Source organism: Myotis nattereri (assembly GCF_964212035.1).
Source record: "Myotis nattereri genome assembly, chromosome: 15".
Lineage (NCBI taxonomy): Eukaryota > Metazoa > Chordata > Mammalia > Chiroptera > Vespertilionidae > Myotis > Myotis nattereri.
This window is the reverse complement of record NC_138090.1, coordinates 47,730,853-47,756,441: the sequence shown is the minus strand read 5'-3', so window position 1 is coordinate 47,756,441 and position 25,589 is coordinate 47,730,853. Positions and strand designations below refer to the sequence as shown.

The window sequence follows — 25,589 nt, the reverse complement described above, 5'->3', positions numbered from 1 at the left end:
GGCCTGAATGAACACATGGCGCCTGGGACAGGTGACTGAGGGCCTCCAATACCGTAGCTGTGCTACATGAACTGGGGCGTGGAAAAGGAAGGAAGTTGGGAAGCACATCCCCAGAAGGTCAAGGTGATTTTTTCTCTCTCTACTTTTCTGGCCTTTTCTGCAGTAAATGAGTTATTTTTACACTAATTAACAAACTGGTATTTTTACATGTGCTTGCAGTGTAACGGAGAATGAGTCACCTTTCTCTCTCTGTGCCTCAGTTTCCTTGTCTGTAAAAAAGGGTTAGTAATAGTATCTAGCCCCACAGCTTGTGCTAAGCACTCAATGTTAGTGATTATTTTTAAAACAACACTAAAAAAATTACTTAAAAGTGCCAAGCAGAAGGAGCCAAACAATACTTAGCTAACAGCCCCTGCCGCCCCCCTACCCTCCGCCCCAGTAAGGAGGGAGGGAGGGAGAGAGGGAGACCTTTCAGGAGAGGAAAACTGGTTTGGGGGCCAAGGAAGTGCTCTGTAGAGGGAAAAGTGGTGCTGAGAAAAGGTTTGATTTATGACACTGTTATCTCAGGATCAACTTTAGAGGGTAGGTCACTTCAACAAATAAAAAAAGAGATTTGAAAAAAGCAAAAATGATTAAGAAACCAGAGCTCCATGATGGTCCTCGTCTTCATTCACTCAGATGTGTGGCCCCTGAGAATCAACTAAAGAGGAACCTAACTCAGGGAGAACATCAAGAAACCATCTGGACTCTGCAGCCACATATGCAGAAATCAAAGCCCAAGGCGCTCCCGGCTCACCGGAAGCCTCGAGCCCTCACCTTGAAGGAGAAAGTAATCCGAAGTTGTGCGCTTCAGAGCGGCCTTTGCTTTGTCGCTGCTCCAGTCCACTTCCAGGGCTTCTTTAATGGAGCAGAAGACCACTTTCTGTTGAAAAAAAGGCAAAACAGCTCAGGGATAAACTATGCTCGGCTTTAACTCACAAGGCAGTACAGCTCTTCACCATTGAGAGAAATGACATTATCTAAGGTTTACTGTTCATTAAAGGAAGCTGAGGCCACTCAAATCCAATAAACGTTTATTAAGCACTTACTGAGTGCTCCTCTGGGCACTGGGACACAGAAATGAATAACATACTCCCTGCCTTGAAGAAAGACAGAGCAAAGCGAAAGCCCTAATACCATTCTGGTTCTTTCTTTTACTGGTTGTATTTACACTACAGAAATAAAAGCGAAGAAAAATATGTGTCTAGAGATATTCAATAAAAGTTTTTTTTAATAGTAAATAAAAACGAACAAAAATTAATAAATGTTTCTCAGTAGAGGAATGTTTGCTGCTGCTGATGGATGACAACACTAATAAGTAACAGCAAGAAAAAGAATAACGGGCCCTGGCTGGTTTTGCTCAATGGATAGAGCGTTGGCCTGGGGAAAGAAGGGTCCCAGGTTCGATTCTGGCCAATGGCATATGCCTAGGTTGCGATCCCCAGTGGGGGGCATGCAGGAGGCAGCCAATCAATGATTCTCTATCATCACTGATGTTTCTATCTCTCTCTTCCTCTCCCTTCCTCTCTAAAATCAATAAAATATATTTTGAAAGAAAGCTATAAAAAGAAAAAAGAACAACAGGGATGAAACAAAAGCTGCAGGCTATGGAAATGGAAATGGCATTGGCAAAAGCCCTGTGGTAGGAGAAGTATGGCTAAAACCTATTAAACTAAACCAAATAATCTTGGAAAATGCCATAATATATACTTTAAAATGTAAACAATTAAATATGAATGAGAAAATGGTTTCCCTTTCCTGAACAATTCCATCCAAAGTCATGTACTGGGACTGAGGAAGGGCAGGAAAGAGAGTGTGTGTGTGTAGAGGAGCTGGGGGCCTGGCTGGAGGAGACAGAGCATGATAAAAAGGGCTTCCCCAGGGACAGCAGAGAGAGTGACTATATCCACAGACTGGCTGCAACTAGTAAATATACTGAGATTCTGGGAAGCCAGGCTTCTCAATGTCAGAGAAGAGAATTGGAAATATGGGGAGAAAACTAGAACGAAGTCTGTGGTTTTGGGGATAAACTCATTTTCAATGTATGGACAGATAAAGAAATAAATGTAGATGCAATTCCCTGAAACAAGGAAGTGCTCAAAGAATGATGGGGACATGAAACAGAAAACAGGACACAGCTTAAGGAAGTACCCACTGGTCAAATCTGGAACAATTTGAGGGTAAAAAGAAATAATAATAGATTGCAACACTTAAAATAAACTAGAATCCATTAGTCCACAGACCTAAAATTAATCAAGTTTAATGAGGAATGGAATATTTACATATTTTCAAAATACCTCTCTATAAAATACATATTAGTCACACAGGGAAAGAGGAATTGTACTCAAAGAAGTCTGGCAGACATAATCTCACTCAAATGATGAAAGTGAACATTAGCAGTAAAGGGCATATGGAAATCATGCGCCAGACCACAGAACGTGATGAGAAGCATCCGTACCATGATATTTTTGCCAAAATGTGTAGCTGGAATCTAATCATAAGGGAACATCAGATGAACCCAAACTAAGGGACATTTTACAGACTAACTGGCTCGTAATCTTTAAAAGTGCCATGAAAATCTAGATGCACGCATGATCCTGAACTGGACCCTTTGCCAAAGGGACATGACTGGGGCAACTGGCAACACTTGAATGGGGTCTGAGGATTAGACAGTAATGATGTAACTGGATGAGTTTCCTAATTTTGATGTTGTGGTTGTGGTTATGAAGGATGACTTATTTGAGAAAATACAAACTGAAATATCTGGGAATGATGGTTGGGGCATTATGTTGGCATCTTACTCTCTGACAATTCAGGAAAAAATGCTTCTCAGTACTGGTTACTTTTACTGGGTTTAAGATGGATGTGTATAAATAATTTCAAACTTACAGAGGTATGGGTCCTCTCTTCTCTTTCTCTACACACACACACACACACACACACACACACACACACACCGGCATCGTACAAATCCCCTCCCCCCTCGATATTTAAAACAGACGGGGGGGGGGGGGTGGAGAGGGAGAGAGAGAGACTGACTCAAAACAACAAGAGTATAATTTAGGAGGCTTACTGAACCAAGATCTATCAGCTACCAGGCAATTTACATAGCTTACTAAGGACCAAAATGGATATTATAAATGAAATTCCAAATTGTTAATGAAGATTAAACACACTTGAAGTTTACTTTTTCTTTTAATCCTCACCTGAGGACACGCTTAGAGAGGAAGAGGGGAGGGGGGCGGGGGGGAGAGACATCGATGGGCTGCCTTCCATATATGCCCCGACCTGGGATGGAACCCACAATCCAGGTATGTGCCCCAACCGGGAATCTAACCAACAACTTTTCGGTGCAAAGGATGACCAACTGACCCACATCAGTCAGGGCAAAACAGTCAAGGTTTTTTTAAAAAAGTATTTTTATTGATTTCAGAGACAAGAAGGGAGAGAGTGAGAGAGAATCACCGATTGGCTGCCTCCTGCATGCCCCCTACTAGGGATCAAGCCCGAAACCTGGGCAGGTGCCCTGACCGGGAATTGAATCATGACCTCCTAGTTCAGTGATGGCAAACCTATGACACGTGTCAGAGGTGACATGTGAACTCATTTTTTGGTTGATTTTTCTTTGTTAAATGGCATTTAAATATATAAAATAAATATCAAAAATATAACTCTTTTACTATGGTTGCAAATATCAAAAAATTTCTATATGTGACACGGCACCAGAGTTAAGTTAGGGTTTTTCAAAATGCTGACATGCTGAGCTCAAAAGGTTCACCGTCACTGTCCTAGTTCATGGGTCCATGCTCAACCACTGAGCCACACTGGCCAGGCAATAGTCAAGGTTTTAAGATGGCTTTCTGCCTCTGAGTTGGTAAACAAGATGTCTACGGTGCCCTCAAACCTTTGGGTCAATGGGTCTGTTTGACCTCAAAAGATAAGTCATGTAGTCAGCCTACTGACCTTTAGTGCCTTATACAGGCTGCCAGACCCTTCTTAATGAGCTTTAAACAGAGATCAAGCCATCAGCAGTATGCTGGGAATGCTATCATAATGAGGAAACAAAGTTTTATCAGATTTGAAAAACTACCAAGACCTTAATTCAGAGGTTCTGTAGTTTGCCTCCCCAGGAACAATGCTAACAATCCACTGGTCCGTTAAGCCACTCTTGGATAATGAATGAGAAAAAGAAGTTGTGTTTTAGTCTCAGCCCCACCTCTAACACTGGGACAAGAGTACAAATGAAAACCCATATATCACGTCTACATGTTTAGTTATAAATCAAACTAGCAAGCTACTAAGTCAAAGATATTGTATTCTCCTGCCTTAATAAATATACCTTCTCCACAGCCATCTTGGAAGGTCAGTTTCAAATTTGGGATTCTCACACTCCTTGGGGTTCTCTGCCAGGACGAGGTGCACCGGGAAAGCTGTCCCCCAGTTTTCCCTTCTCTTTTAGCTTTGTCCTCTAAGCTCGTCCTTTCCCACCAAATCCCCTCCCGGGGCGTAGGCATGTAGACACTGTGGTAAAGTCAGCACTCCAGAGGCAGATCAGGGAGGAAGCCCAAAAACACCTGGGAAGCAAGCCTGGGTTGTCTGGGTAGAAAATTCCAGGGTCCCAGGTGTCCAGAATGTGGTCTAGAACTGAAGGCAAAAGCTATGGGCTCCAGTGGACACATCTCCTTGATGCCATGGAATCCTCACGCTATGAGAGGAAGGGCTGGAAGGAGGACAAACTGGGACCTTCTAGAGCACTAGGGCCAAGGACAGAGGCCCTTTTGCCTCCCAAAGTCTAAGGACAGAACCATCCCAGTTTTGACACTAAGTTGTGACCCCAGGCGAATGAATTTACGTCTCAGGCCTGACTGTGGCAGACAACTTTTAGGAAGTTCCCTGGTATCTGGGGAGGAGGCCCACAGTGGCCCTATCTGTAATATGTACTAGCCCTCCAGCCACAGGTGACAGAGGCAGTGGAGGGCCCATGGCCCAAGACTGACCAATCGGAGTCTTTATCCGGGGAAGTGAGAATTTGAAAGTTGGAAGCGGAGCCATATTAATGGCAGGGCTCTTAAGAGACGGGCCAAATTCCTACCACCAGCTGCCTGGTTTTTTACCCTTCTCAGATCACAACAGTTATTCAATGCTTCTTGTGTTACTCCAGCCTGCCTCCAAGTAATGCCCCCCCCCCCTTTGTTGTTGTTAATCCTCACCTGAGAATATTTTTTCCACTGCTTTTCAGACAGAGTGGAAAGGAAAGAAGGAGGGAAGGGGGGAGAAAGAGAAGGAGAGAGAGAGATAAACATCGACACAGAGATGTGAGAGACACATTGACTGGCTGCCTCCTGCAGGCACTCTTACTGGGGGTGGGAAGGGAAAGGCTCCTGCAACCCAGGTACGTGCCCTTGACCGGGAATCAAACCTGCAACCCTTCGGTGCATAGGCTAACACTCTAACTAACCATTAGCCCTGGCCAGGGCTAATGTCCTTTTTTGTTTTCCAAATTACCAAAAGTCTACTATCGACTTTCACAACAATTAAAAATAAAACAAGCCGAAGCCCGTTTGGCTCAGTGGATAGAGCGTTGACCTGCGGACTGAAGGGTCCCAGGTTCGATTCTGGTCAAGGGCATGTGCCTGGGTTGCGGGCATATCCCCAGTGGGAGATGTGCAGGAGGCAGCTGATCGATGTTTCTCTCTCATCGATGTTTCTAGCTCTCTATCTCTCTCCCTTCCTCTCTGTAAAAAAATCAATAAAATATATTAAAAAAATAAATAAAACAAAACTTAACCAAGTCACCTAATTTGTAGTAGGACAGGTGCAAGAAGCGATGTCTGTGTCACTCAGCTCGCCGGCACTGGATTTACAGAGAAAACACTCGACTGTGCTCTCAGGGAATGAAGGTTCTTTCAGGTGAAGCGCCCAGGACAGTGTCTGCTGAGCAGTAGCATCCACCATCTCCCTGAATGAACACACTAAGACGGTAACTTCCACATCTCACGTGGCCCTTCCACTTCTCTTCCCTTGGCTCCTGGACCGCTCTGACTAGAATGCTTAACGCTTCCCCTCTGCTAGCCATTCCTTCATGGGAAATCCTGAGCCTTAAGGATTTCAATCTCATAGTTCAGTTAAGACAGTGACGAGCCCTCTTACACTCACTCTTATAGCTTCTGGAGGTAGGGACCACAGTGAAAGACACAGCACCGAATAGATTAGAATTTCAATAAATACTTGTGAGCTGCTTCTCATTTGCCAAAAATCCCAACAGTAAATATAAAAGGTGAATTCTCCACATGGCCTATCAGCCCTCAAGTTATGGGGTTGTGCGAGGCCATTTAGAAGTGTGGGAAACTGCAGTGACCTTGCCCATGTAAGGAGACTGGTTCAACAGATCACAGCAAGGCAATGTACACCTGCTCTCCAAAGTAGATGTAAGTCGGGAGTGCTCCCAAAAACACATTGAATAAAAAAAGCAAAACACAATACATGTCATACATATTATGTCATTATATGCCTTATAAGTATTCATATATATTAATTAGTACTCCAGCTTTATTAAGTACACATGCACAGAAAGTGTTCTGAGAAGAATGTTATAGTCCTTACAGGGGAACAGGGTTCACATTCTCTCAACTTGTTCTGTGTTTTCCCCACCTGGGATTGTGAATAAATTTTACTTTTTAAATCAGGCTGAACATCTGTAACATGATATAGTTCTGGATATAAAATAAAGTTGAGCCCTGACCGGTTTGGCTCAGTGCATAGAGCATCAGCCTGCAGACTGAAAGGTCCCAGGTTTGATTCCAGTCAAGGGCATGTACCTTGGTTGCAAGCACATCCCCAGTGGGGATGTCTACGGTGCACATCCCCAGTGGGTCAATGGGTCTGTTTGACCTCAAAAGATAAGTCATGTAGTCAGCCTAGTGACCTTTAGTGCCTTATACAGACTGCCAGACCCTTCTTAATGAGCTTTAAACACAGATCAAGCCATCAGCAGTATGCTGGGAATGCTATCATAATGAGGAAACAAAGTTTTATCAGATTTTAAAAACTACCAAAACTGCAGGAAGCAGCTAATCGATGTTTCTCTCTCATCGATGTTTCTAACTCTCTATCCCTCTCTCTTTCTCTCTGTAAAAAATCAATAAAATATATTTTAAAATAAATAAATAAGTAAATAAATAAATAAAGTTGAATATAAATCAGCACCAAAACAACTTTTAAAACTACAAACTTCACCTGGCCAGTTTGGCTCAACTATGAACCAGGAGGTCACAGTTTGCTTCCTGGTCAGGGCACATGCCCGGGTTGCAGGCTCAGTCCCCAGTGTAGGAGGCAGCCAATCAATGGTTCTCACTCATCATTGATGTTTCTATCTCTCTCTCCCTCTCCCTTCCTCTCTGAAACCAATAAAAATATCTTTAAAAAAAGAAACATATGCATACCTTATTTAAAAAACAATACACTACAGGTTTCTAGGTCTAATTTCCATACCTATTCATGGGAGACTGTAGTTTTTAAAAAGCACTCTAACAGCAGGTTTTTGTGGATGACCTGCTGCTCTCCCATGCTGCCAGCAGTATTGGAATAAACGGCTCATATGATTCAAAACAAACAAACAAACAAAGCACTCTAATAAATGACAACCACAACCGGAGACAGTTTTCACACTTCACAGAGTGGCAAAAGGGCCTGAAGCTAGCACACGTTACTGTTGTACATTGCTGGCTTTGAAAGGTAAACGGATAAAACTACTCGGGAGTAATTTAGCAGGCAGGGTCTGGTGAAGGTGGAGATGCACACATCCCAATTTTCACCCTAAGTATCTGCCCTGGAGAAAGCACACAGGCGCCCAAGGAGGTTAGCTACGCCCACGAAACACTGACTGTGGCCACCCAATTTGTAACAGCAAAACTTACAGACTGAATGCCCCTCAAACGGCAGAATAAATAGTGATCTATTCATACAACAAATACCCTACAGCCGAGAGAGAGAGAGAGAGAGAGAGAGAGAGAGAGAGAGAGAGAGAGAGAGAGAGAGAGAGACCTGCAGTGCTGTCCAAGAGAACTTGCTGTGAGGATGAAACATCTGTCTTTGCAATACGGATGCCAATAGCCACGTGTAGTTACCAAGCATGTGAAATATAGTTGGAGAGGCTAAAGAAGCAAATTTTTCATTTCATTTAATTTTAACTAATTTCAATAGCCACATGTAGCCAGTGGCTACCAACATGGACGGGGAAGCCCGGGAACTACAGAGATATAACACTGCTCTTAAAAGGCAGGTGGCGGCATTCACAGAATATGAATCAATCCTTAAAAAGTTAAAAAGCACACCAAACAATTCTATATTGCTGGGAAATACATACTTAGGAGAAGAAATGCATGGGAGGGAGAACCACGATGGAGGACAGTGGTTAATTACATTGGGAGAGACCGTCAGGGGTGAGCCCTCACCACAGTGGTAATGCTTTATGCTCTAAGTTGGGTGATGGGCACATGGTTAGCTATATCTTTCTTGATTTATACCTACAACATCACACAATAAGTTCTATTCCACTAGTTAGACTTACAAACACGTGATAAAACACCATGCCAAGCAGGGCTATATCAGGTACATTAAGTCTACACAAATGCCTGCAAGCCAGGTGAGGAGAGAGAAGCACACAGATTAGTACAATAGTACTGGAAATGTTTTTGTTTTTAAATTGAATAGTGTTTTATTGTTATGTCCCAAAACTTGCATTGATGTGGCATGATTTTTATGCATATCTCCCCCCCCTTCTCACACACACACACACACACACACACACACACACAGGATTGTGCTGGATTCTAGGAAGAACCCTCTTTTCTCACTCCTAGAGCCCAGAAACTTTCCCCTTGTGAGACAGGGCACCACCAGCACCCACCCCACACTTTACAACCATCAGACTTAAAAAAAACCTGCTATCTGAATGCCACCAACCTTTCTGCAGTTTGCACCTGCCTCTCCCTGCCACCCCTCCCCCAGACCAAGTGATTCTGACAATTACCAGCATTTGGGCCTGAAGGCTCTGGTCTAGGCAACTCAATGACTTCTACGGATTTCTAGCCCAGCCCCTTGTCCTGTTTGGAATTCTGTTCTTGGCTGAGCTCAGAAACCTAAACTGCCCTGACTATGGCTTACTCAGGCTTACGAACTGAAGGGCCCCAGGTTCGATTCCGGTCAAGGGCATGTGCCTTGGTTTCGGGCACATCCCCAGTAGGAAATGTGCAGGAGGCAGCTGATCAATGTTTCTCTCTCATCAATGTTTCTAACTCTCTATCCCTCTCCGTTCCTCTCTGTAAAAAATCAATATTATGAAACCTCATGTACTACAAAGTTAATCCATTTAGTTGATCACAGAGAAAGTTAATTCAACAATTCTTTTTTAAATGACAATAATCTGCTCTAAAGCTACCGTATTGTACTGCAGGAAGCACAGACATTTCCTGGATATGACCGTACCAGGCACTGTCTCGGAGTACAGCAGTGGACAAAACTGCCCCTATGGAGGTTAAACTCTAATGGGAGAGACACTGACAAGTGATTTGAAGAGTAATCATGGTTACAAATCAAGATGCCACATAAAGAGGAGGAATGAAGCTAGTCAGTCATGAGGAATGTTTCTTTAAGGATGGCAGTGAGAGGAGGATGACTGAGCTGTCAACAAACTGCTCAGGAAGGGGGAATCAAAATAATGAATCACTTCTCCACCGTGGAATTTCACAACTAATTCATGAGAGGAGTATTAACAGTGCCCAAATTAGTCACCCTCTATTTTCAGAAGCAGAGGTAAAACTAAATCTGCATTTCTTAGCATGTCATGAACAAATCCTACTTTATGATTAGTTTTTAAAGTGCGACTAGGGCAAATAACCACCATCGGGCATCTACTCCTGTCTGGCAGCCCCTAACAATAAAGAAACATGAGCAGCAAATGGGAATGTGGCAATGGCTTCTCCCAAAGGTTTTTCTGGAATGATCCCCATGGTAACAATACTGTATCCCACCACCCTCATAACAGTTCCCATTATCCTAGACACTCCCAGGGGAATCACCTTGTAAGTCCTATGTTGAGCCAGTGCCCTTAGCCTCTGTCTGCGCTCTCCCACCTGCTGCTCTCACAGAGCTGTGTGACCTTGGCAGGTCATTTAACTTTTCTTAGCTTCAGCATCTTCTGTGAATGGTGACAACAGGACTGTGATTCCCTGCACCCAAAACACTGCCTTGCACACAGTAGGCATTTTGCAACTCAAAGATACAGAAAGAGCTGGCTGTTCTGGAGTGAGGAAAGCCCGAGTCGCTCTGTCTCACATCTGTGCTTTTGGTTGATGCTGCTTCCTAGGACTGGTCCTGGCTTCAGCGCCTGGCAAACCGGCCTTCACATGCCAATTCTAACAACTCTTTCTCTGGGAAACTTTCTTAACACTTCCTCACCACAAAACCATTACTGTACTCTCTCCTTCGTCCACTGTGCATCAGGTTTGTGCCCAAGACCCAATTCTGATTAAATCTGTTGCACGACTTCTCCTGGGCAGCAAAGGAAGCAAACAAACTACTGAGCACCCGTCTCCGGGCCACGGACTGCCCTGCTGCTGTATTTATCGTGATGGCACATGTGCTAGGAAGGCCCGTGTCTTCCTAGACGGTGTGAAAACCACAACCTCTGTTTTCCCTCTTTGTTTTTTAACTGTTTCTAATTTAGGAGCACAATGCGTACCTTGAAGCAAAAGTGGCTTTACAACATTTGGACCCTAACCAGAAACCTTTCACAGGAAACAGGAAGTGGCTGCTTCCCCACCCCCATCCTGCACTCTGAGCATAACCCAACTAGTGATTCCATACAATTTAGGCAAAAGGACAGAATCTGAATCAAAGGATTTCTGAGTTGGAGGAAAACTTCCACACCTCAGAGCGGTCTCTGCCAAAACGGAGGACACTTGTCGGTACAGGGTGGCGAAGTCCTGGCCCAGACCGTGCGGCCCAGTCCTTCCACCGCGCTCGTGGGGAGGCCGCACAAAGGCAAGGTCTGGAATCCCGGGGATTGTCATGAGGAATGCACTGAATGCCTCGCAACCTCAAGGGCTCGAGGTTGGAATCCCGGCCTGAATTGTCCAAGGGAAACAGCTGACTAACAATGTCAGCTGGGCATATTTTGATACCTTCAACTTCGGCCCCATGTAGGAAGGGGCTGCACAAAGAGCTCTGTGACTGAAGAGCCCTAGGAATGGTACGCGAAGGCCTCCCAGCGCCTGCCAGGGCTGCCGCATTCTCCTCATAGCTAGATAAAGTGGCTCCCAAAAGAGGTTTCCAGATCAGCCCCAGTGGGCACCATCAGAAGTGACTCCCGGGAAACTTCCAGCTGTGAAGGGCTAACAAAGCCAGGCACTCTCTATTTGAATGTGAAAGACCCGCCTCAATCAAAGAAGCCCTTAAGCCATAAAACCCTTCACACCAAGGCCAAGTGTCACACTTGTAAGAGGGTGTGATTTATAAATTGACAGCACCCACAAAGCTGCTTTTGTACTCCTCCCTTAGTTAACAATTTATCTCCCCCCACCAAACTCACGGCGCTATTCAGATAAGGCTTGACTGGGCCTCAAGAAGAAAGAAAGGAAGAAAGAAAAGGACCCAAGTTTTGGCCCAAACACCAATGTTCACTCAGGATAATTATGGTCCTGTGAATAGACACTAAAATTAGGGCTTAATAATTCCTCTGTATCACACTCACAGCATCAAACTATTCCAGTACAAACATAAAGAGCAAGAAAGAGAAAATCTCCAGCGAAGCCTTGCTGGAAACTTGAAGAGTTCCACTTCTGTGGTTTCTGCAGTCTCTTTTGTGGTTTCTGTGCTCTTAGAATCCCCCCTTTAGAGCAATTTTAACTCAATGCTCTGACCAGCTGTTTTTCTTTCTCAACATTTAAATCTACAAAGCAAAGAGTAAATATGGGCTTGGTCGTATCTTTCCTCTCAGTTCGACAAAACCAATTCTGACCACTTCACCTGGTTTTCCCCACCACAAGATTCCTTCTCAGATTCCACCACCAACTAGAAACCAGTGTCTCTGATTCCCTTTCCACTCCTCTTCTTAGAAAATGTATTTAAATTACCGCACCAATTCCAAGTAGAATCTAAGTAGAAATTTAAAAGTATACACCTGATAACATTGGCCAACCTTGAGGCCTTTGTTCTTGAAAGATTTGGTGAAACCAAAACAAAGCTTTAAAGAAACAAAACAATTCAAGTTTAAACTGTCTTCTGCCCACTTAGGACCTTACTAAATTGTCTATCAATCTCACCTTTCTTTAAAATAAAAAAAAACACAGACAAAACAAAAGTAATGCTCTTTGGCTCTGGCTGGGTAGCTCAGTTGGTTGGAGGGTTGTCCAGATACACCAAGGTTGCGGCTCCATCCCCAGTAAGGACACATATAAGAACCAACCAATGAATGCATAAATAAGTGGAACAACAAACTGATGTTTCTCTTTCTAAAATCAATTAAAAAAAATTCATGGCCTTTGCTCAAAAACAGTCTTTCTGATATTACTACACACACCAGGAGTCATATTGGTGGCCCACAGACCATTTAAGTCCTGCAAACATGTTCTCTTTAGCCCCTGCTGTTGACAAGATCAGCACTTGTGACTAGGTTGCCAGTATTAAAAAGTTTGAGACAGAGCATTAAAAAAAAAAATCTACATTTTTTTAAAGTATATTTTTATTGATTTCAGAGAGGAAGGGAAAAGGAGAGAGATATAGAAACATCAATGATGAAAGAGAATCACTGATTGGCTGCCTCCTGCACGCCCCACACTAGGGATTGAGCCCGCAACCTGGGCATGTGCCCCTAACCGGGAATGGAACTGTGATCTTATGGTTCATAGGTCAATGCTCAACTACTGAGCCACATTTCTGATTGTCTTAAAAATCACGCCCTACGCCGAAACCGGTTTGGCTCAGTGGATAGAGCATCGGCCTGCGGACTGAAGGGTCCCAGGTTCGATTCCGGTCAAGGGCATGTACCTTGGTTCTGGGCACATCCCCAGTGGGGGGTGTGCAGGAGGCAGCTGATTGATGTTTCTCTCTCATCGATGTTTCTAACTCTCTATCCCTCTCCCTTCCTCTCTGTAAAAATCAGTAAAATATATATTTTTTTAAAAACCACATCTGGCATCCTGGATCCACACATCCCCTCATAGCTCAGCTGGCTGGCACTAAGCAGCAGCTATCCCCCTTTAAATGGGACAAGCACTGGCCCAGTCTCCCCAGACCCTCCCTCCAAGCCCCCCATGCTGGCTTCCCTCCTATGCCACTGTAACTGCCTGTTCCCATGAGGCTGTGTTCATGACCCTCCCCCCACAGTACACATACCTTTTTGACCATAGTTGTCTCAGATGAATCCAGTTTTGCTCTCTTGGTATCAGGGCCATCTTCTACTCCTTGGCTAACCTTGGCAACTTTGGTCTTCTCCCTAGAGGATGACAAGGGAGAGAATCCAGTTCTACTCTATGAATCATGCCGTTAGAACAAATAGAGCATTACCAACTCACAGAATGGGATGTTGGTTAAGAGCCAAAGTTTTGGAGTCAAACAGATCTGGGTTCAAATCACAGGTTGGCCACCGAATACCTGACGAGCCAGTCACCCACTATGTGGGAGTAACAACTGCTAACAAAAGATTCTTGTAAGAAGAGAAATAGCCGAAACCGGTTTGGCTCAGTGGATAGAGCGTCGGCCTGCGGACTGAAGGGTCCCGGGTTCGATTCCGGTCAGGGGCATGTACCTGGTTGCGGGCATATCCCCAGTGGGAGATGTGCAGGAGGCAGCTGATTGATGTTTCTCTCTCATCGATGTTTCTAACTCTCTATCTCACTCCCTTCCTCTCTGTAAAAAATTAATAAAAAATATTTAAAAAAAAAAAAAAAAAAAGAAGAGAAATAACATACATTTCTTAGCATACTGCCTAGTAAGCTCTCAATAAACTTTGTGAACGTACCACTTGAATCATGAATTACTCTAACTGAATCCCTCCCCTCTGCCATGGGGAACTCACATTAAAATAATCTGGACTGCTTTCCTCTATGACTTCGTTAGCCATTTATAATGTGCCCAAAGAACTAGATTTTCTAGAGCCATAAAACGTTGCAGTTATGGGAGATCCTGAACATGTTTGTCCTTCCCCCATGTCAATTTTACAGGCAAGAAACCTGCAGACCAGAGAAATTTCAGTGACTTGCCTGAGAAGCTGAACTAAAGAAAGTTCTTGACTTGATAGGAAGCTCACCTGCACACAGCAGGGACTCTCTTTACCTCTCAATCTTTACATCTCATGGCGGAGAGGGGATGTCAGTGGTCAGAAAATTAAAACCAAAAAAACCCCAACTCATGTAGTTTTACAACACTGGTACCATCTTTCATCTAGAAGCTACAAGTTCAAAACACGGCAGGTCCCATCATGTGAGAATCACCACGGTCTGCAGCCGCAGTGTTCAAAATGAGAGGACAGGGCTGCTGGCTGCACAGAGCAGTCTTTGGACCATGGGGCCTTTTATTTCCAAGGCAGGTTTTGGCTGAGTGTGCCTCCAGAGTTGCCCATCTAACATATTTTGTACTAATTTTACTATCTCTCAACCTGAAAAGTTTGACCTGCTAAGCTGGACAAAAATGTTTACAATCCAAAGAAGCCTTCCCTAAAAGCGTGCTTCACCCCCTGAAATCCAGAGTGATCAAATCCCCAGGTGATGTACTTCAATTGCCTCGAACACTGCTTTCTTTATGCTTTAAATTAGACCATCATTGTGGAAGGCAAGGTCCCCATCTCCCACAATGCTGAACACACAATCTATGTATCAGAAGCTGTTAATGAATTGGCTTCCCAATGCTCTAAGTGTTATAGTTAAAGACTTTCCTTAATGGTTCATTTTCTAGCAGTGAGTAAAATGACACTGAAAATGTTACATTCTCTCCTCCTCTCTCAACACTTACTCTACAAATTCATGCTCTCCAAGATTGGCAAATGTGTATCCGTGGTAGCCAAAAACATCTCCTGTAAAGAACTTGATGCTATTTTTGTGGCAGATCTGGTCAACTTTAATTATGACATCCCTGGAGCAGCAAGTCAGACATACCTGCAGAAAGAAAGAAATTGGCTGGGTGTGAGTTCTGCAAACCGTGAATCATTGTCCTGATGTCTAAATAAATCTTAATGAACAGTCTCACTAGGCATGTCTAAAGCCAGTTGCAAACTGGTACAACAGGTTCCTTGGATCCTATGGCTAGAAGACAAAAGAAAAGTTGCAGGTTTCAGTGCGTAGAAAATGTAAATTATGAGACGGTTACTTTCTGCAACCAAAATGAAATGTGTTTAACTAGAAAGTAAAAGCGTTTTAATGAATTTGTTTCCCCTGATCCATGAACACATATAAACCACATTTCATGGTTTTCATGAAAAGAAAAAGACACTAATAACCCAAGTGTAAGTTATTTCTAAGTGATTAAATATATTAAAATCTGAATAAGCTACAACAAGGAGCAAAACCAGTTTTTAAAATTGACCCCTAGTCACGTTTAAATACAAGGGCACTTTTCCCCCTTCTTTTGATTAATGTGTTAAGATAAAAAAAGATAACCAAGTCCTGTTGAGATTATTTTTCCATGTGAAAACTTTATCTGAATTTAAGGACAAAAAAAAAAAAAAAGGGTTATAGACCAAGTGACCTTCCATTCAGACTTAGACAATGAACTGGTGATTCACTCAGTGGAATTATCAATGCTGCTCTGAGGCCTGTAGGTTCTATTCCAATAAGTTAAGGGATTGGAAATGGCTAAATTTCATGGCATAAAACACCATCATTTCTGGAGAAGCTTTGTGATCACGGCCAAGAAGATAACTTCTAATGTAGACCTTTTTCATCTGAACATAGAAAGTTGGAGAATAAATTACAAAAGGATATTTTCATTTGATAGAACCTCTCTGCTGTTGTCTGGCAGGCAGACTACTGAAATAACACTCATGGAGAAATACGTGCGTCTAGTGTCATTCAGAGGACACAGCCTCCCAAGGAAAAATCAAATCTAAAAAGGTGAGACGACCACGACTGAACATGCAATCAACTGACCAAATTGAAACATACAGAGTCACAAGTGGCTAAACCCAATTCCAGCCCAGTCAAACATGGCCCGTGAGGCAGTCTCGCCTGCCCCGTGCACATGCGTTATACAAGCAACTGGCCCCACACTTCAGTTCTAACAAAGCTTCTAGTTGCTAGAAGGCTGAGGGACACCTAGAATAAATCAAATGTGGTTGCTATGAATAAAGGAATGAAGAGAAGACCTTCATCCACATGGAAAATGTTCCAATATCTGGAGTTATAAAACAGAATGAATTAAAAAGAAAAAAAGGACAAAATGCACAGATGATCCATCATTTCAAGCCCATATTTGAACAGATGCGCATATGAAATATAACAGCGTGAAAAACAAACTACTCAACCCGAATTCTAACCTCTCGTATAATGGGCCTTTCATTTAAAAAACAAGTAGATCATCTGTGACTATTTCACAATTTTTCAAGCTTCTTGCAGGGTACAAGGAACCATGTCTGAAAGGTCACAGGCACTGAAACAGAATTTAACTTATCCTTTCACCTCTGCAGAGATTTGGCAGAGAAACCAAGTGAGGTTGGATATGCCTCATTTGGCTTATGACTATAGTGATTTTGTCTAGATATCCATGGCAACATGGTCAAAGTGGCTGTGTGAGAGAGACAGACCAAGATCAGGTGTGCTCTTTTTAAAGACAAAACACAAGCTGTAGTTTGGTATTTCTAACCAAAAAAATGACTCTGCTACAGAAATTAATCACCAACTTGTTAAGTTTTCAGGAGAAAACATTTGCAATAATATGTATCAAAGCCATGTGCAAAGATTCTGGAAGGAAGACAAACACCAAGGATGAAACCTGGTCTAGGGGGACAGATGCCCAAAGAAGAAACCAAAAGACAGCAACTCACAGCTATAGCAGACCCAACACACTGGATCCGCCTGGCAACACAGTCAATCTACTGAGGCAGTACAGTAAACCTACAGAACAGGACAGCTTATAAACTTACTTGGGAAAAAGCTCAGAATTCGAGATTCTAATGCTTTAGTGTACCTACAACACACACCATTAGTGCTTTAATTTCCCCAGATCAGACACTCTCTATGAAACTTACGGCATCAAACTGAGTGAAAAATGACTCGGGCTTCTTTTCTATATTCTCAGTGTCCACCTTCACTTCCACCATGGGGTTGAGATTCTGAGCTCGCTCCAAACAGGCTTCGGCCCTGTTTCGGCCAAGAGACCCAGTACGGATCAAGAACTGAGCTCCAAGGTCTTCTGGCGATACCTAGGAAGAAATTTTTCTTAAATACTTAAATTTGGAGAAAATCGTATCTCAAAGACAATGAACCTTTCCCTTTTAAAGGATAACTAAAATACCTACCATTTGACTGCATTACTGTTCCTACAGGACTCTGCCTAATGCAGACGCCCTATACTCTTTGCTTCTGAGGCTTTGAAACAGACATTTAACTTTTACTGGGCATTGATGGTTAAAGAGCACCCCCTTGTGTTTATAAAGAAAATTCACACTAAACAGAAAAGTCCATGCTTTCTTTTTTTTTTTTTTTTTTAATTTTATTGATTTTTTACAGAGAGGAAGGGAGAGAGATAGAGAGTTAGAAACATCGATGAGAGAGGAACATCGATCAGCTGCCTCCTACACATCTCCTACTGGGGATGTGCCCGCAACCCAGGTACATGCCCTTGACCGGAATCGAACCCGGGACCCTTCAGTCCGCAAGCCGACGCTCTATCCACCGAGCCAAACCGGTTTCGGCAAGTCCATGCTTTCTTCTTCAACTTAGGTTTGTAACTGCTATCAAAATGATGTAATTATTAGTGGTAAGCATTTACCAGATACCTACCATGTGCCCCACTCTAAGCATTCAGAAAGAAACACAAGTAGTATAAAGGATGAAGTCCCTTTCTACAGTGGTTTAAAATTAGACCAGTGCAAATTTCAGACACAATTAAGAATGCTTGAGCCCTAACCGGTTTAGCTCAGTGGATAGAGCGTCGGCCTGCGGACTGAAGGGTCCCAGGTTCGATTCCGGTCAAGGGCATGTACCTTGGTTGCGGGCACATCCCCAGTGGGAGGCGTGTAGGAGGCAGCTGATCAATGTTTCTCTCTCATCGATGTTTCTAACTTTCTATCCCTCTCCCTTCCTCTCTGTAAAAAATCAATAAAATATTTTTTTTTTTAAAAAAAGAATGCTTGAAATAAACTCTTAAATTCAATGAAAACTCAGAGGAGGAAAGATGAGTGGGGACTGGAGCAGAGAGATGATTTCACCCATAAGGCTGGATGTACCACAGAGAGCCTCAAAGCCAGGTAACATAATCACATGACAGTTCCCACTGGGATTACAAACTCCATGTTGTTCACAAAGCATCTCTCCCCAAATCAAACATCTAATTTAATCATTAATCTCTAGATGTGACTTTGTCACCTACACCAAGACTGGGTTCCCTCCTCCCCTCCTGCCAGGTTCTCACAGCACTGCCTCACTACCTTTCCTTCAAGAAAATGAGCTGGTCCTTCTCCCATTCCAGGCCAGCCCTCTAACAGGATCCTTGACCCACTCCATCCCACTTATTCAGAGATCTCATTATATTATGAGAAGCCACCCACCAGAGGTGGGAAACCTTTTTTTCTGCCAAGGGCCATTTGGATATTTATAACATCATTCATAGGCCACACAAAATTTTCAACTTAAACATTAGCCGGCTGTATTTGGTCAAACATTTAATTAATTCACCCCCCAATGCTTGGCAGAGCCAGACCAAATGATTTTGAGAGTTTTACACGACCCACAGGCCAGAAACCTGCTATACACCATAGTGGCTAAGGGCAAGGCTCTGAAATAATTCAGGCAGGAATCAAATCTTTTGTTCAAATGTGACTCTACCACTTACTGTGAGGGAATCACAGGTCAAATGCAGATGTTAATAAAAACAATGCACTTACTAATTACTCCAATACTAATTATAACTACCCATGCTCTGCTCCCTTGGCCTCTCAGACCCTGGCTCTCCTCCTCCCTCCACAGACAGTCCAGCCTCTACATGGGTCCCAAGATTCCATCTCAGAATCACTCATCTTTTCACTCTGTATAACACCATAAACCAACTCAATGCTTCTTTTAATTCCTACCAGAATTTCCTGGTATTTCTTAAATCACTCTTACCCGTACAGATTTCTTCCTGATCTGAGCCTTGTATTGAACTAACTGCCCACCAGATACTTCCTCCTGGATATCCCACAGGCCCTTCATATTTGACTTTTGTATTTGTCTCTGTTGATAAGCCCATCAGACTGCCCATCCAGTCATCCGAACCAGAAACCTGGTGTTCAAATCCTTGCTATTTCCTCGGTAGCCGTCATCTGCTCAGGTGGCTAAGAGCATGGGCTCTGCCAGGAGTCAGACTGACTGAGTCACTGTCTCCCACCAACTAGTGTGACCTTGAGTGGGCCAGTCCTTCACTTCCTTTTCTCAGTTTTCTTACAGGTAAAATAGGGATGATAAACTCTACAAGTCAGAGTTTTGCGGACTAAATGACACTATAGCCACAGCTCTTAGAACAGTGTCCAGCACCTTCAATAAGCGTCCACTGTTGCAAGATATTCTTTGTTTTTCCTTACGAGCTCATATACAATCCTATCAATTCTACTAAGTTTTTCTCACCTCTGTGTGCTTCCTGCCCTATCACCAATACCGTCACTCATATCCTTTCCATCTCACCAAAACGACTAAAGCAAGCTTCTAAGTGGTCTTTTACTCTTTATCTTGTGCCAACCATAGTAGATACAGAAATTAGTCATCTACCCAAAGTCCAAAGCTGACCAGGTCACTCCTCCCCACATTGGAAACTCCTCAATGAATCCTTATCACCCAGGGGTGTAAGTAAAAGCTCACAGCGGGGCTTGCCAGCAGGCTCTTCAGGACTTGGACCTTACCTGCAACCTGGTCCCACCTCCCACCATTTTGAGCTTCACACTCTATACATTCCACACTGCTTTCTATAGTCTGTTTCTCCCCTGCTGTTTTGTGCCACTGCTAATGGCCCCTGCCTGAAATACAGCCCCTCGACTTGATCAATCTCTACTGTTCTTTAATACTCAGCTCAGATTAGAACTTCAGGAAGACTTTTATGTCCCCCTATCACAACCTGAGTCAGGGAGCCCACTCTGGTTTCTGGGGAAAAATTGAGAATGGGAAGCAAATACCTATAATACTTCAGGGTAGCAGAAGGGGATCTTGGATGCTTACTGATGTAAACAAAATGAAAACCTCTAGTCCTTCGCTCACCTTGAGGAGGGAGGATCTGAACTCAAGTCTACATGATTCCAAAGCTTTTGCTGTATGTAGCACTGTCTGCCTGGGATTTTTCTCATCGTGGGGAGGGGGGAAGAAACGGGGGGCATAAGCAAACTGCAAGAGGGCAGAGGAACCACAGTGTTTGTGAGCTATTAGATTTATGAGATGGGGGTTAGGGAGGGTAACTTGACTGGAACCAGGTTACATGAAGCCAGAGGTTCTCTACCCTCCCTGACTGTCAGGCTCACCTGGAGACCTTTTATTTTAAAACTAGAGGCCCGTTGCACGAAGAGATTCGTGCAATAGGCCTTCCCTTTCCCTGGCTGCCGGCACTGGTTTTCCTCTGGCACCTGGGACCCAGGCCTTCGCTCCGGCCCGGAGTCTTCAGTCTTCACTCCGCCACTTTGTCCCTATGTATGCAAATTAACCGCCATCTTTTTGGGTTAACTTGCATACTCTCCTGATCGGCTGGTGAGTGTAGCGGAGGGACGGTTACTTTACATGTTTGTCTATTATTAGTAAGATAACCCCCCAAAGATTCTAAAGCACAGATGGGACTGAGAACCTCTGTGTGAAGCCTTAAAACCAGTCAGAGGAGTCAGGCCCTGCATTGGAAGGCAGTAGAAGGCACTCTAAGTCCTCAAAGTGAAGAGGTAGGGATGACAATCAGCCTGTTCACGTCAACACTGGGTGGCCTCCATCACTGGACTGAGGCAGTGACAGGACCATAGCACACACCCCTCGCTGTTAGATTATCGTTCCCCATTCTTGGATTTCTCCAACCAGATGAGGAAGTCAGCATCCCCATGTGGTTTCATTTATTCCACACCAAGGCCTCCAAGTTTAGGAACTATCCTTCCTTGAGTCTCTAACTCTTAACTTCTCTTGACATTACACATTAGTCTAGATGAGGTGTTCCTGCCTCTAGGGGGCACTGTGGTTGGGGAGATGTCAAAGCAGCAGGTCCTCAGACTGTTAAATAACCTGAAAGTTTGCTTGCTGGAATTTTCCTTCCTTAGGTTTTATTTTTATTTATTTTTTTAACCTTCATCTGAGGATATTTTTCCATTGATTTTTAGAGAGTAGAAGAGAGAGGGAAAGACAGAGAGAAATATCGATGTGAGAGAAACACATCAATTGATTATCACCCCGACCAGGGCCCAGGCTGGGGAGGAGCCTGCAATGAAGGTATGTGTCCTTGACCAGTATCGAACCCAGGACCCTTTGGTCTGCAGGCCAACGCTCTATCCACTGAGCAAAACCGGCTAGGGCTTAAAAGGTTTTAAATTCAAGTCAAAAATCAATATATGACTGATATTAAGAAAGCCAAAACACGCCCTAGCTGGTTTGGCTCAGTGGATAGAGTGTCAGCCTGTGGACTGAAGGGTCCCAGGTTCTACTTCAGTCAAGGGCACTGTGCCTGGGTTGTGGGCTCGATCCCCAGTAGGGGACGTGCAGGAGGCAGCCGATCAATGATTCTCTCTCATCACTGATGCTTCTCTGTCTCCCTCTCCCTTCCTCTCTGAAATCAATAAAAATATATTATTAATTAAAAAAAAAGAGCCAGAACCGGTTTGGCTCAGTGGATAGAGCGTCGGCTTGCGGACTGAAAGGTCCCAGGTTCGATTCCGGTCAAGGGCATGTACCTCGGTTGCGGGCACATCCCCAGTAGAAGATGTGCAGGAGGCAGCTGATCGATGTTTCTCTCCCATCGATGTTTCTAACTCTCTATCTCTCTCCCTTCCTCTCTGTAAAAAATCAGTAAAATATATTTTAAAAAAAAGAAAAAAAAAAAAAGAAAGCCAACTCATGTTTCTTTTCATATTGCAGTAAAATTTTTAAAAATTAATGATTGCAGCCCTGGCCAGGTGGCTCAATTGATTGAAGCGTCATCCAGTGCACAAAAAGGTTGCAGATTCCATTCCCAGCCAGGGCACATACCCAGGTTTTGGGTCAATCCCCTGTCAGGGAGTGTACAGGGGGCAAACAATCAGTGTTTCTCTCTCACATCATGTTTCTCTCTCTTTCCCTTCCTCTCTTGCTAAAATAAATAAAAACAGTGCTAGCTGGTTTGGCTCAGTGAAAAGAGCATTGGCCTGTGTACTAAAGAGTCCCAGATTCGATTCCAGTCAAGGGTACATGCTCAGGTTGCAGACTTGATCCCCAGTAGGGGGCATACAGGAGGCAGCCAATAATTCTCATCATTGATGTTTCACCTCTCTTTCCCTCTCCCTTCCTCTCTAAAGTCAAAAAAATATATATTTTTTTTTAAAATAAAAATATATCATTTGGGTGAGGATTACAAAAAAAGGTATTTGAAAAAAGTTAAAAAATAAAAAATTCATTAACATTTATTTTTGTCCATAGAGGCTATACCTCATACTGTGTACTATTATATAATGTGAGACAGGACCCCTCTTCATTGCCCACAAATTATAGGATGGGACAACACAACCTTTAAAGTATTTTACCTAAAAAGACATGATTCCTGGAATTTGCTTTAAAATACTGTCAAGCCCTGACTGGTTTGGCTCAGTGGATAGAGCATTAGCCTGCGGACTGAAAGGTCCCAGGTTCGATTCCAGTCAAGGGCATGTACCTTGGTTGCGGGTATATCCCCAGTAGGGGGTGTGCAGGAGGCAGCTGATTGATGTTTCTCTCTCATCGATGTTTCTATCTCTCTAGCCCTCTCCCTTCCTCTCTGTAAAAAAACAATAAAATCAATAAAATATATATATATAAAATAAAATACTGTTGAGTGTTGACCTATGAATCAGGAGGCATAGGTTTGATTCCCAGTGAGACACATGCCCGGATTACTGGTTCAATCTCCAGTATGAGGCGTGCAGGAGGTGATCAATGATTCTCTCATCGTTGATTGTTTCTGTCTGTCTCTCCCTCTCCCTTCCTCTCTGAAAGCAGTAAAAATATTTTTAAAAAATATATATGTGTAATAAAATAACATACTGTCAAAAAATAGACAGGGTGAAAGATACTAGTAAATTTCTTTAAAAATCAACAAAATATTGTTATCTGGAGAAGCCAAGTAGATGGGATGTCAAATATTATTCTCCTTTTATATATATTTGAAAATTTCTATTTTAAAAAATTAAAATGCCACTGAGGCATGAGAATGTAGAGTAAGAAGCAGTTATTTTCACTGTAGATAAAAGACAAATCAGAGGAAAGCTACACTGGAGCTGGGCACTACTATTATATCATCAATTAAATCATATCATTCTAGAGGCCAGTGCACAATCAGGACCAGCGGGCCGGGGGAAGGGACCATGGGAGGTTGGCTGTGGGAGTGCACTGACCACCAGGGGGCAGCTCCTGCGTTAAGCATCTGCCCCCTGGTGGTCAGTACGCATCATAGCTACCAGCCGGTTGTCTAGTCATTAATGGTCGCTTAGGCTTTTATATATATAATTACTAATTATTGGATGCTTTGCTTGTTATGTGCAGGCACTATGCTAAGCAGTCCAAATACATCCTCTCTGATCCAATGTTTCCCAAAGTAATGTCTGCAAACCATCTACAACAAGATCTCCTAGGATAACTTTATTTTTTTGAATTTTTTTTAAAAAAGTACTTTCATAGATTTCAGAGAGGAGGGGAGAGGGAGATAAAAACATCAGTGATGAACCCCTAGCTGGTTTCGCGCAGTGGAGAGAGCATCAGCCTGCGCACTGATGGGTCCTGGGTTTGATTCTGGTCAGAAATACATGCCTGGGTTGTGGGCTCGATCCCCAGTGGAGGGTGTCCTGGAGGCAGCCGATCAATGATTCTCTTTCATCATTAATGTTTCTCTCTCTCCCTCTCCCTTCCTTTCTGAAATCAATAAAAATATATTAATACTTGCCTGTCAAAAAAAAAAGAAGAAACCATCACTAATGAGAGAGAATCATCTATTGGCTACCTCTTACACAACCCCTACTGGGGATCAAGCCCACAACCGGGGCATGTGCCCTGACTGGGAATCGAATCTTGACCTCCTGGTTCATAGGTTGACGCTCAACCACTAAGCCATACTGGCCGGCTATTTTTTTAATTTTTAAAAATTGAGTTGAGATACCTTTTAAATGTATTTATTCCTGAGCCTGGTCTCAGACTTTTTTTCTAAAGTAGAATCAGTGGAGGGTGAAGGACTATCCCATGACAAAGTCCCCGGGCAATTGTATATTTTTAATTATTCAGTTGATTTATAAGCACAAATTGGAAAGCTACTCCTCTACCCCTCAGGATCACTCTCCAAGAGAGAACTTAACTCCACGTGCAGATAAACAAGCTCAACAAGGAGACAGGAGTGGTGGTGCTGAAATAAAACGCAGTGCTAGCACCATCAGTCTCCAAAGGCTACAGTTCCATTCATGCCAGCCCTCCTTTCACAGCCCTGAAGGGGCAAGTAGGAGCTCCCCAAATCCCCAAGTGTTTATAGCTAAGAGGGGAGACTGCTTTGGAGAGTGATGCGGTGGCTGCACATCTCACCTGTTCGTGATCCAGCATGGTCAGTCCTTTCACTCCTGCCAGGATGAGATTCTTGGCAATTTCAGCCCCGAGCCCTTTCATGCCGACAAGAAGCACCCGGGAGGCCCGCAGCCTGTAACACAAACATTGTTAACTGGATTACAGAACAGCAGAAACTCGCCAAATCATTGAAGAACAAAACAGGGCAATAATTTTAGTTTTCATTCACTGCACTGAAGCAGCACAGCCTCAAAACTAGAAAAGAGATGCTCCAATCCATCCTGCAGAGCACATTCATTCAACAAATATTTGTTGAGCACCTATGCCAGGCTCCTCTCTAAGGTGTGGAAATAAATCAAACATAATCCTTGCCCTTCTGTAACTTATACTTTGTGAAGAAAGCAGATAAATAAGAGAGTATATAGGGTGGGACAAAAGTAGGTTTTACAGTTGTTCATAGGGAAAATAATACAAAATTAACAAGTAATAATACAAGAATAAACTGTTTCAGGTACTCACACTGTAAATTTACTTCTGCCTCACCCTGTATATTATGCCAAAAAGTGATGAAAATCAAGCATGATGTGATCAAGACTGATGGAGGATGTTATTTTAGTCAAACTCATTGAAAAGGCC

At 43.3% G+C, this 25,589-nt stretch overlaps 1 protein-coding gene across 2 annotated transcripts in view; it reads right to left on the bottom strand.

Annotated features, from left to right (window-relative positions):
• The window catches only part of SAE1 (SUMO1 activating enzyme subunit 1), a 78,516-nt gene that overhangs the window by 36,306 nt on the left and 16,621 nt on the right, over positions 1-25,589 (bottom strand). For both annotated transcript variants that reach the window (XM_081108192.1, XM_081108193.1), the window contains exons 2-6: positions 24,975-25,086; positions 17,279-17,452; positions 15,049-15,191; positions 13,435-13,534; positions 817-922 (exon numbers count right to left, since the gene is read on the bottom strand). In XM_081108192.1, the coding sequence (XP_080964318.1) occupies positions 817-922; positions 13,435-13,534; positions 15,049-15,191; positions 17,279-17,452; positions 24,975-25,086 (635 nt within the window). The remainder of the gene's footprint in view (positions 1-816; positions 923-13,434; positions 13,535-15,048; positions 15,192-17,278; positions 17,453-24,974; positions 25,087-25,589) is intronic.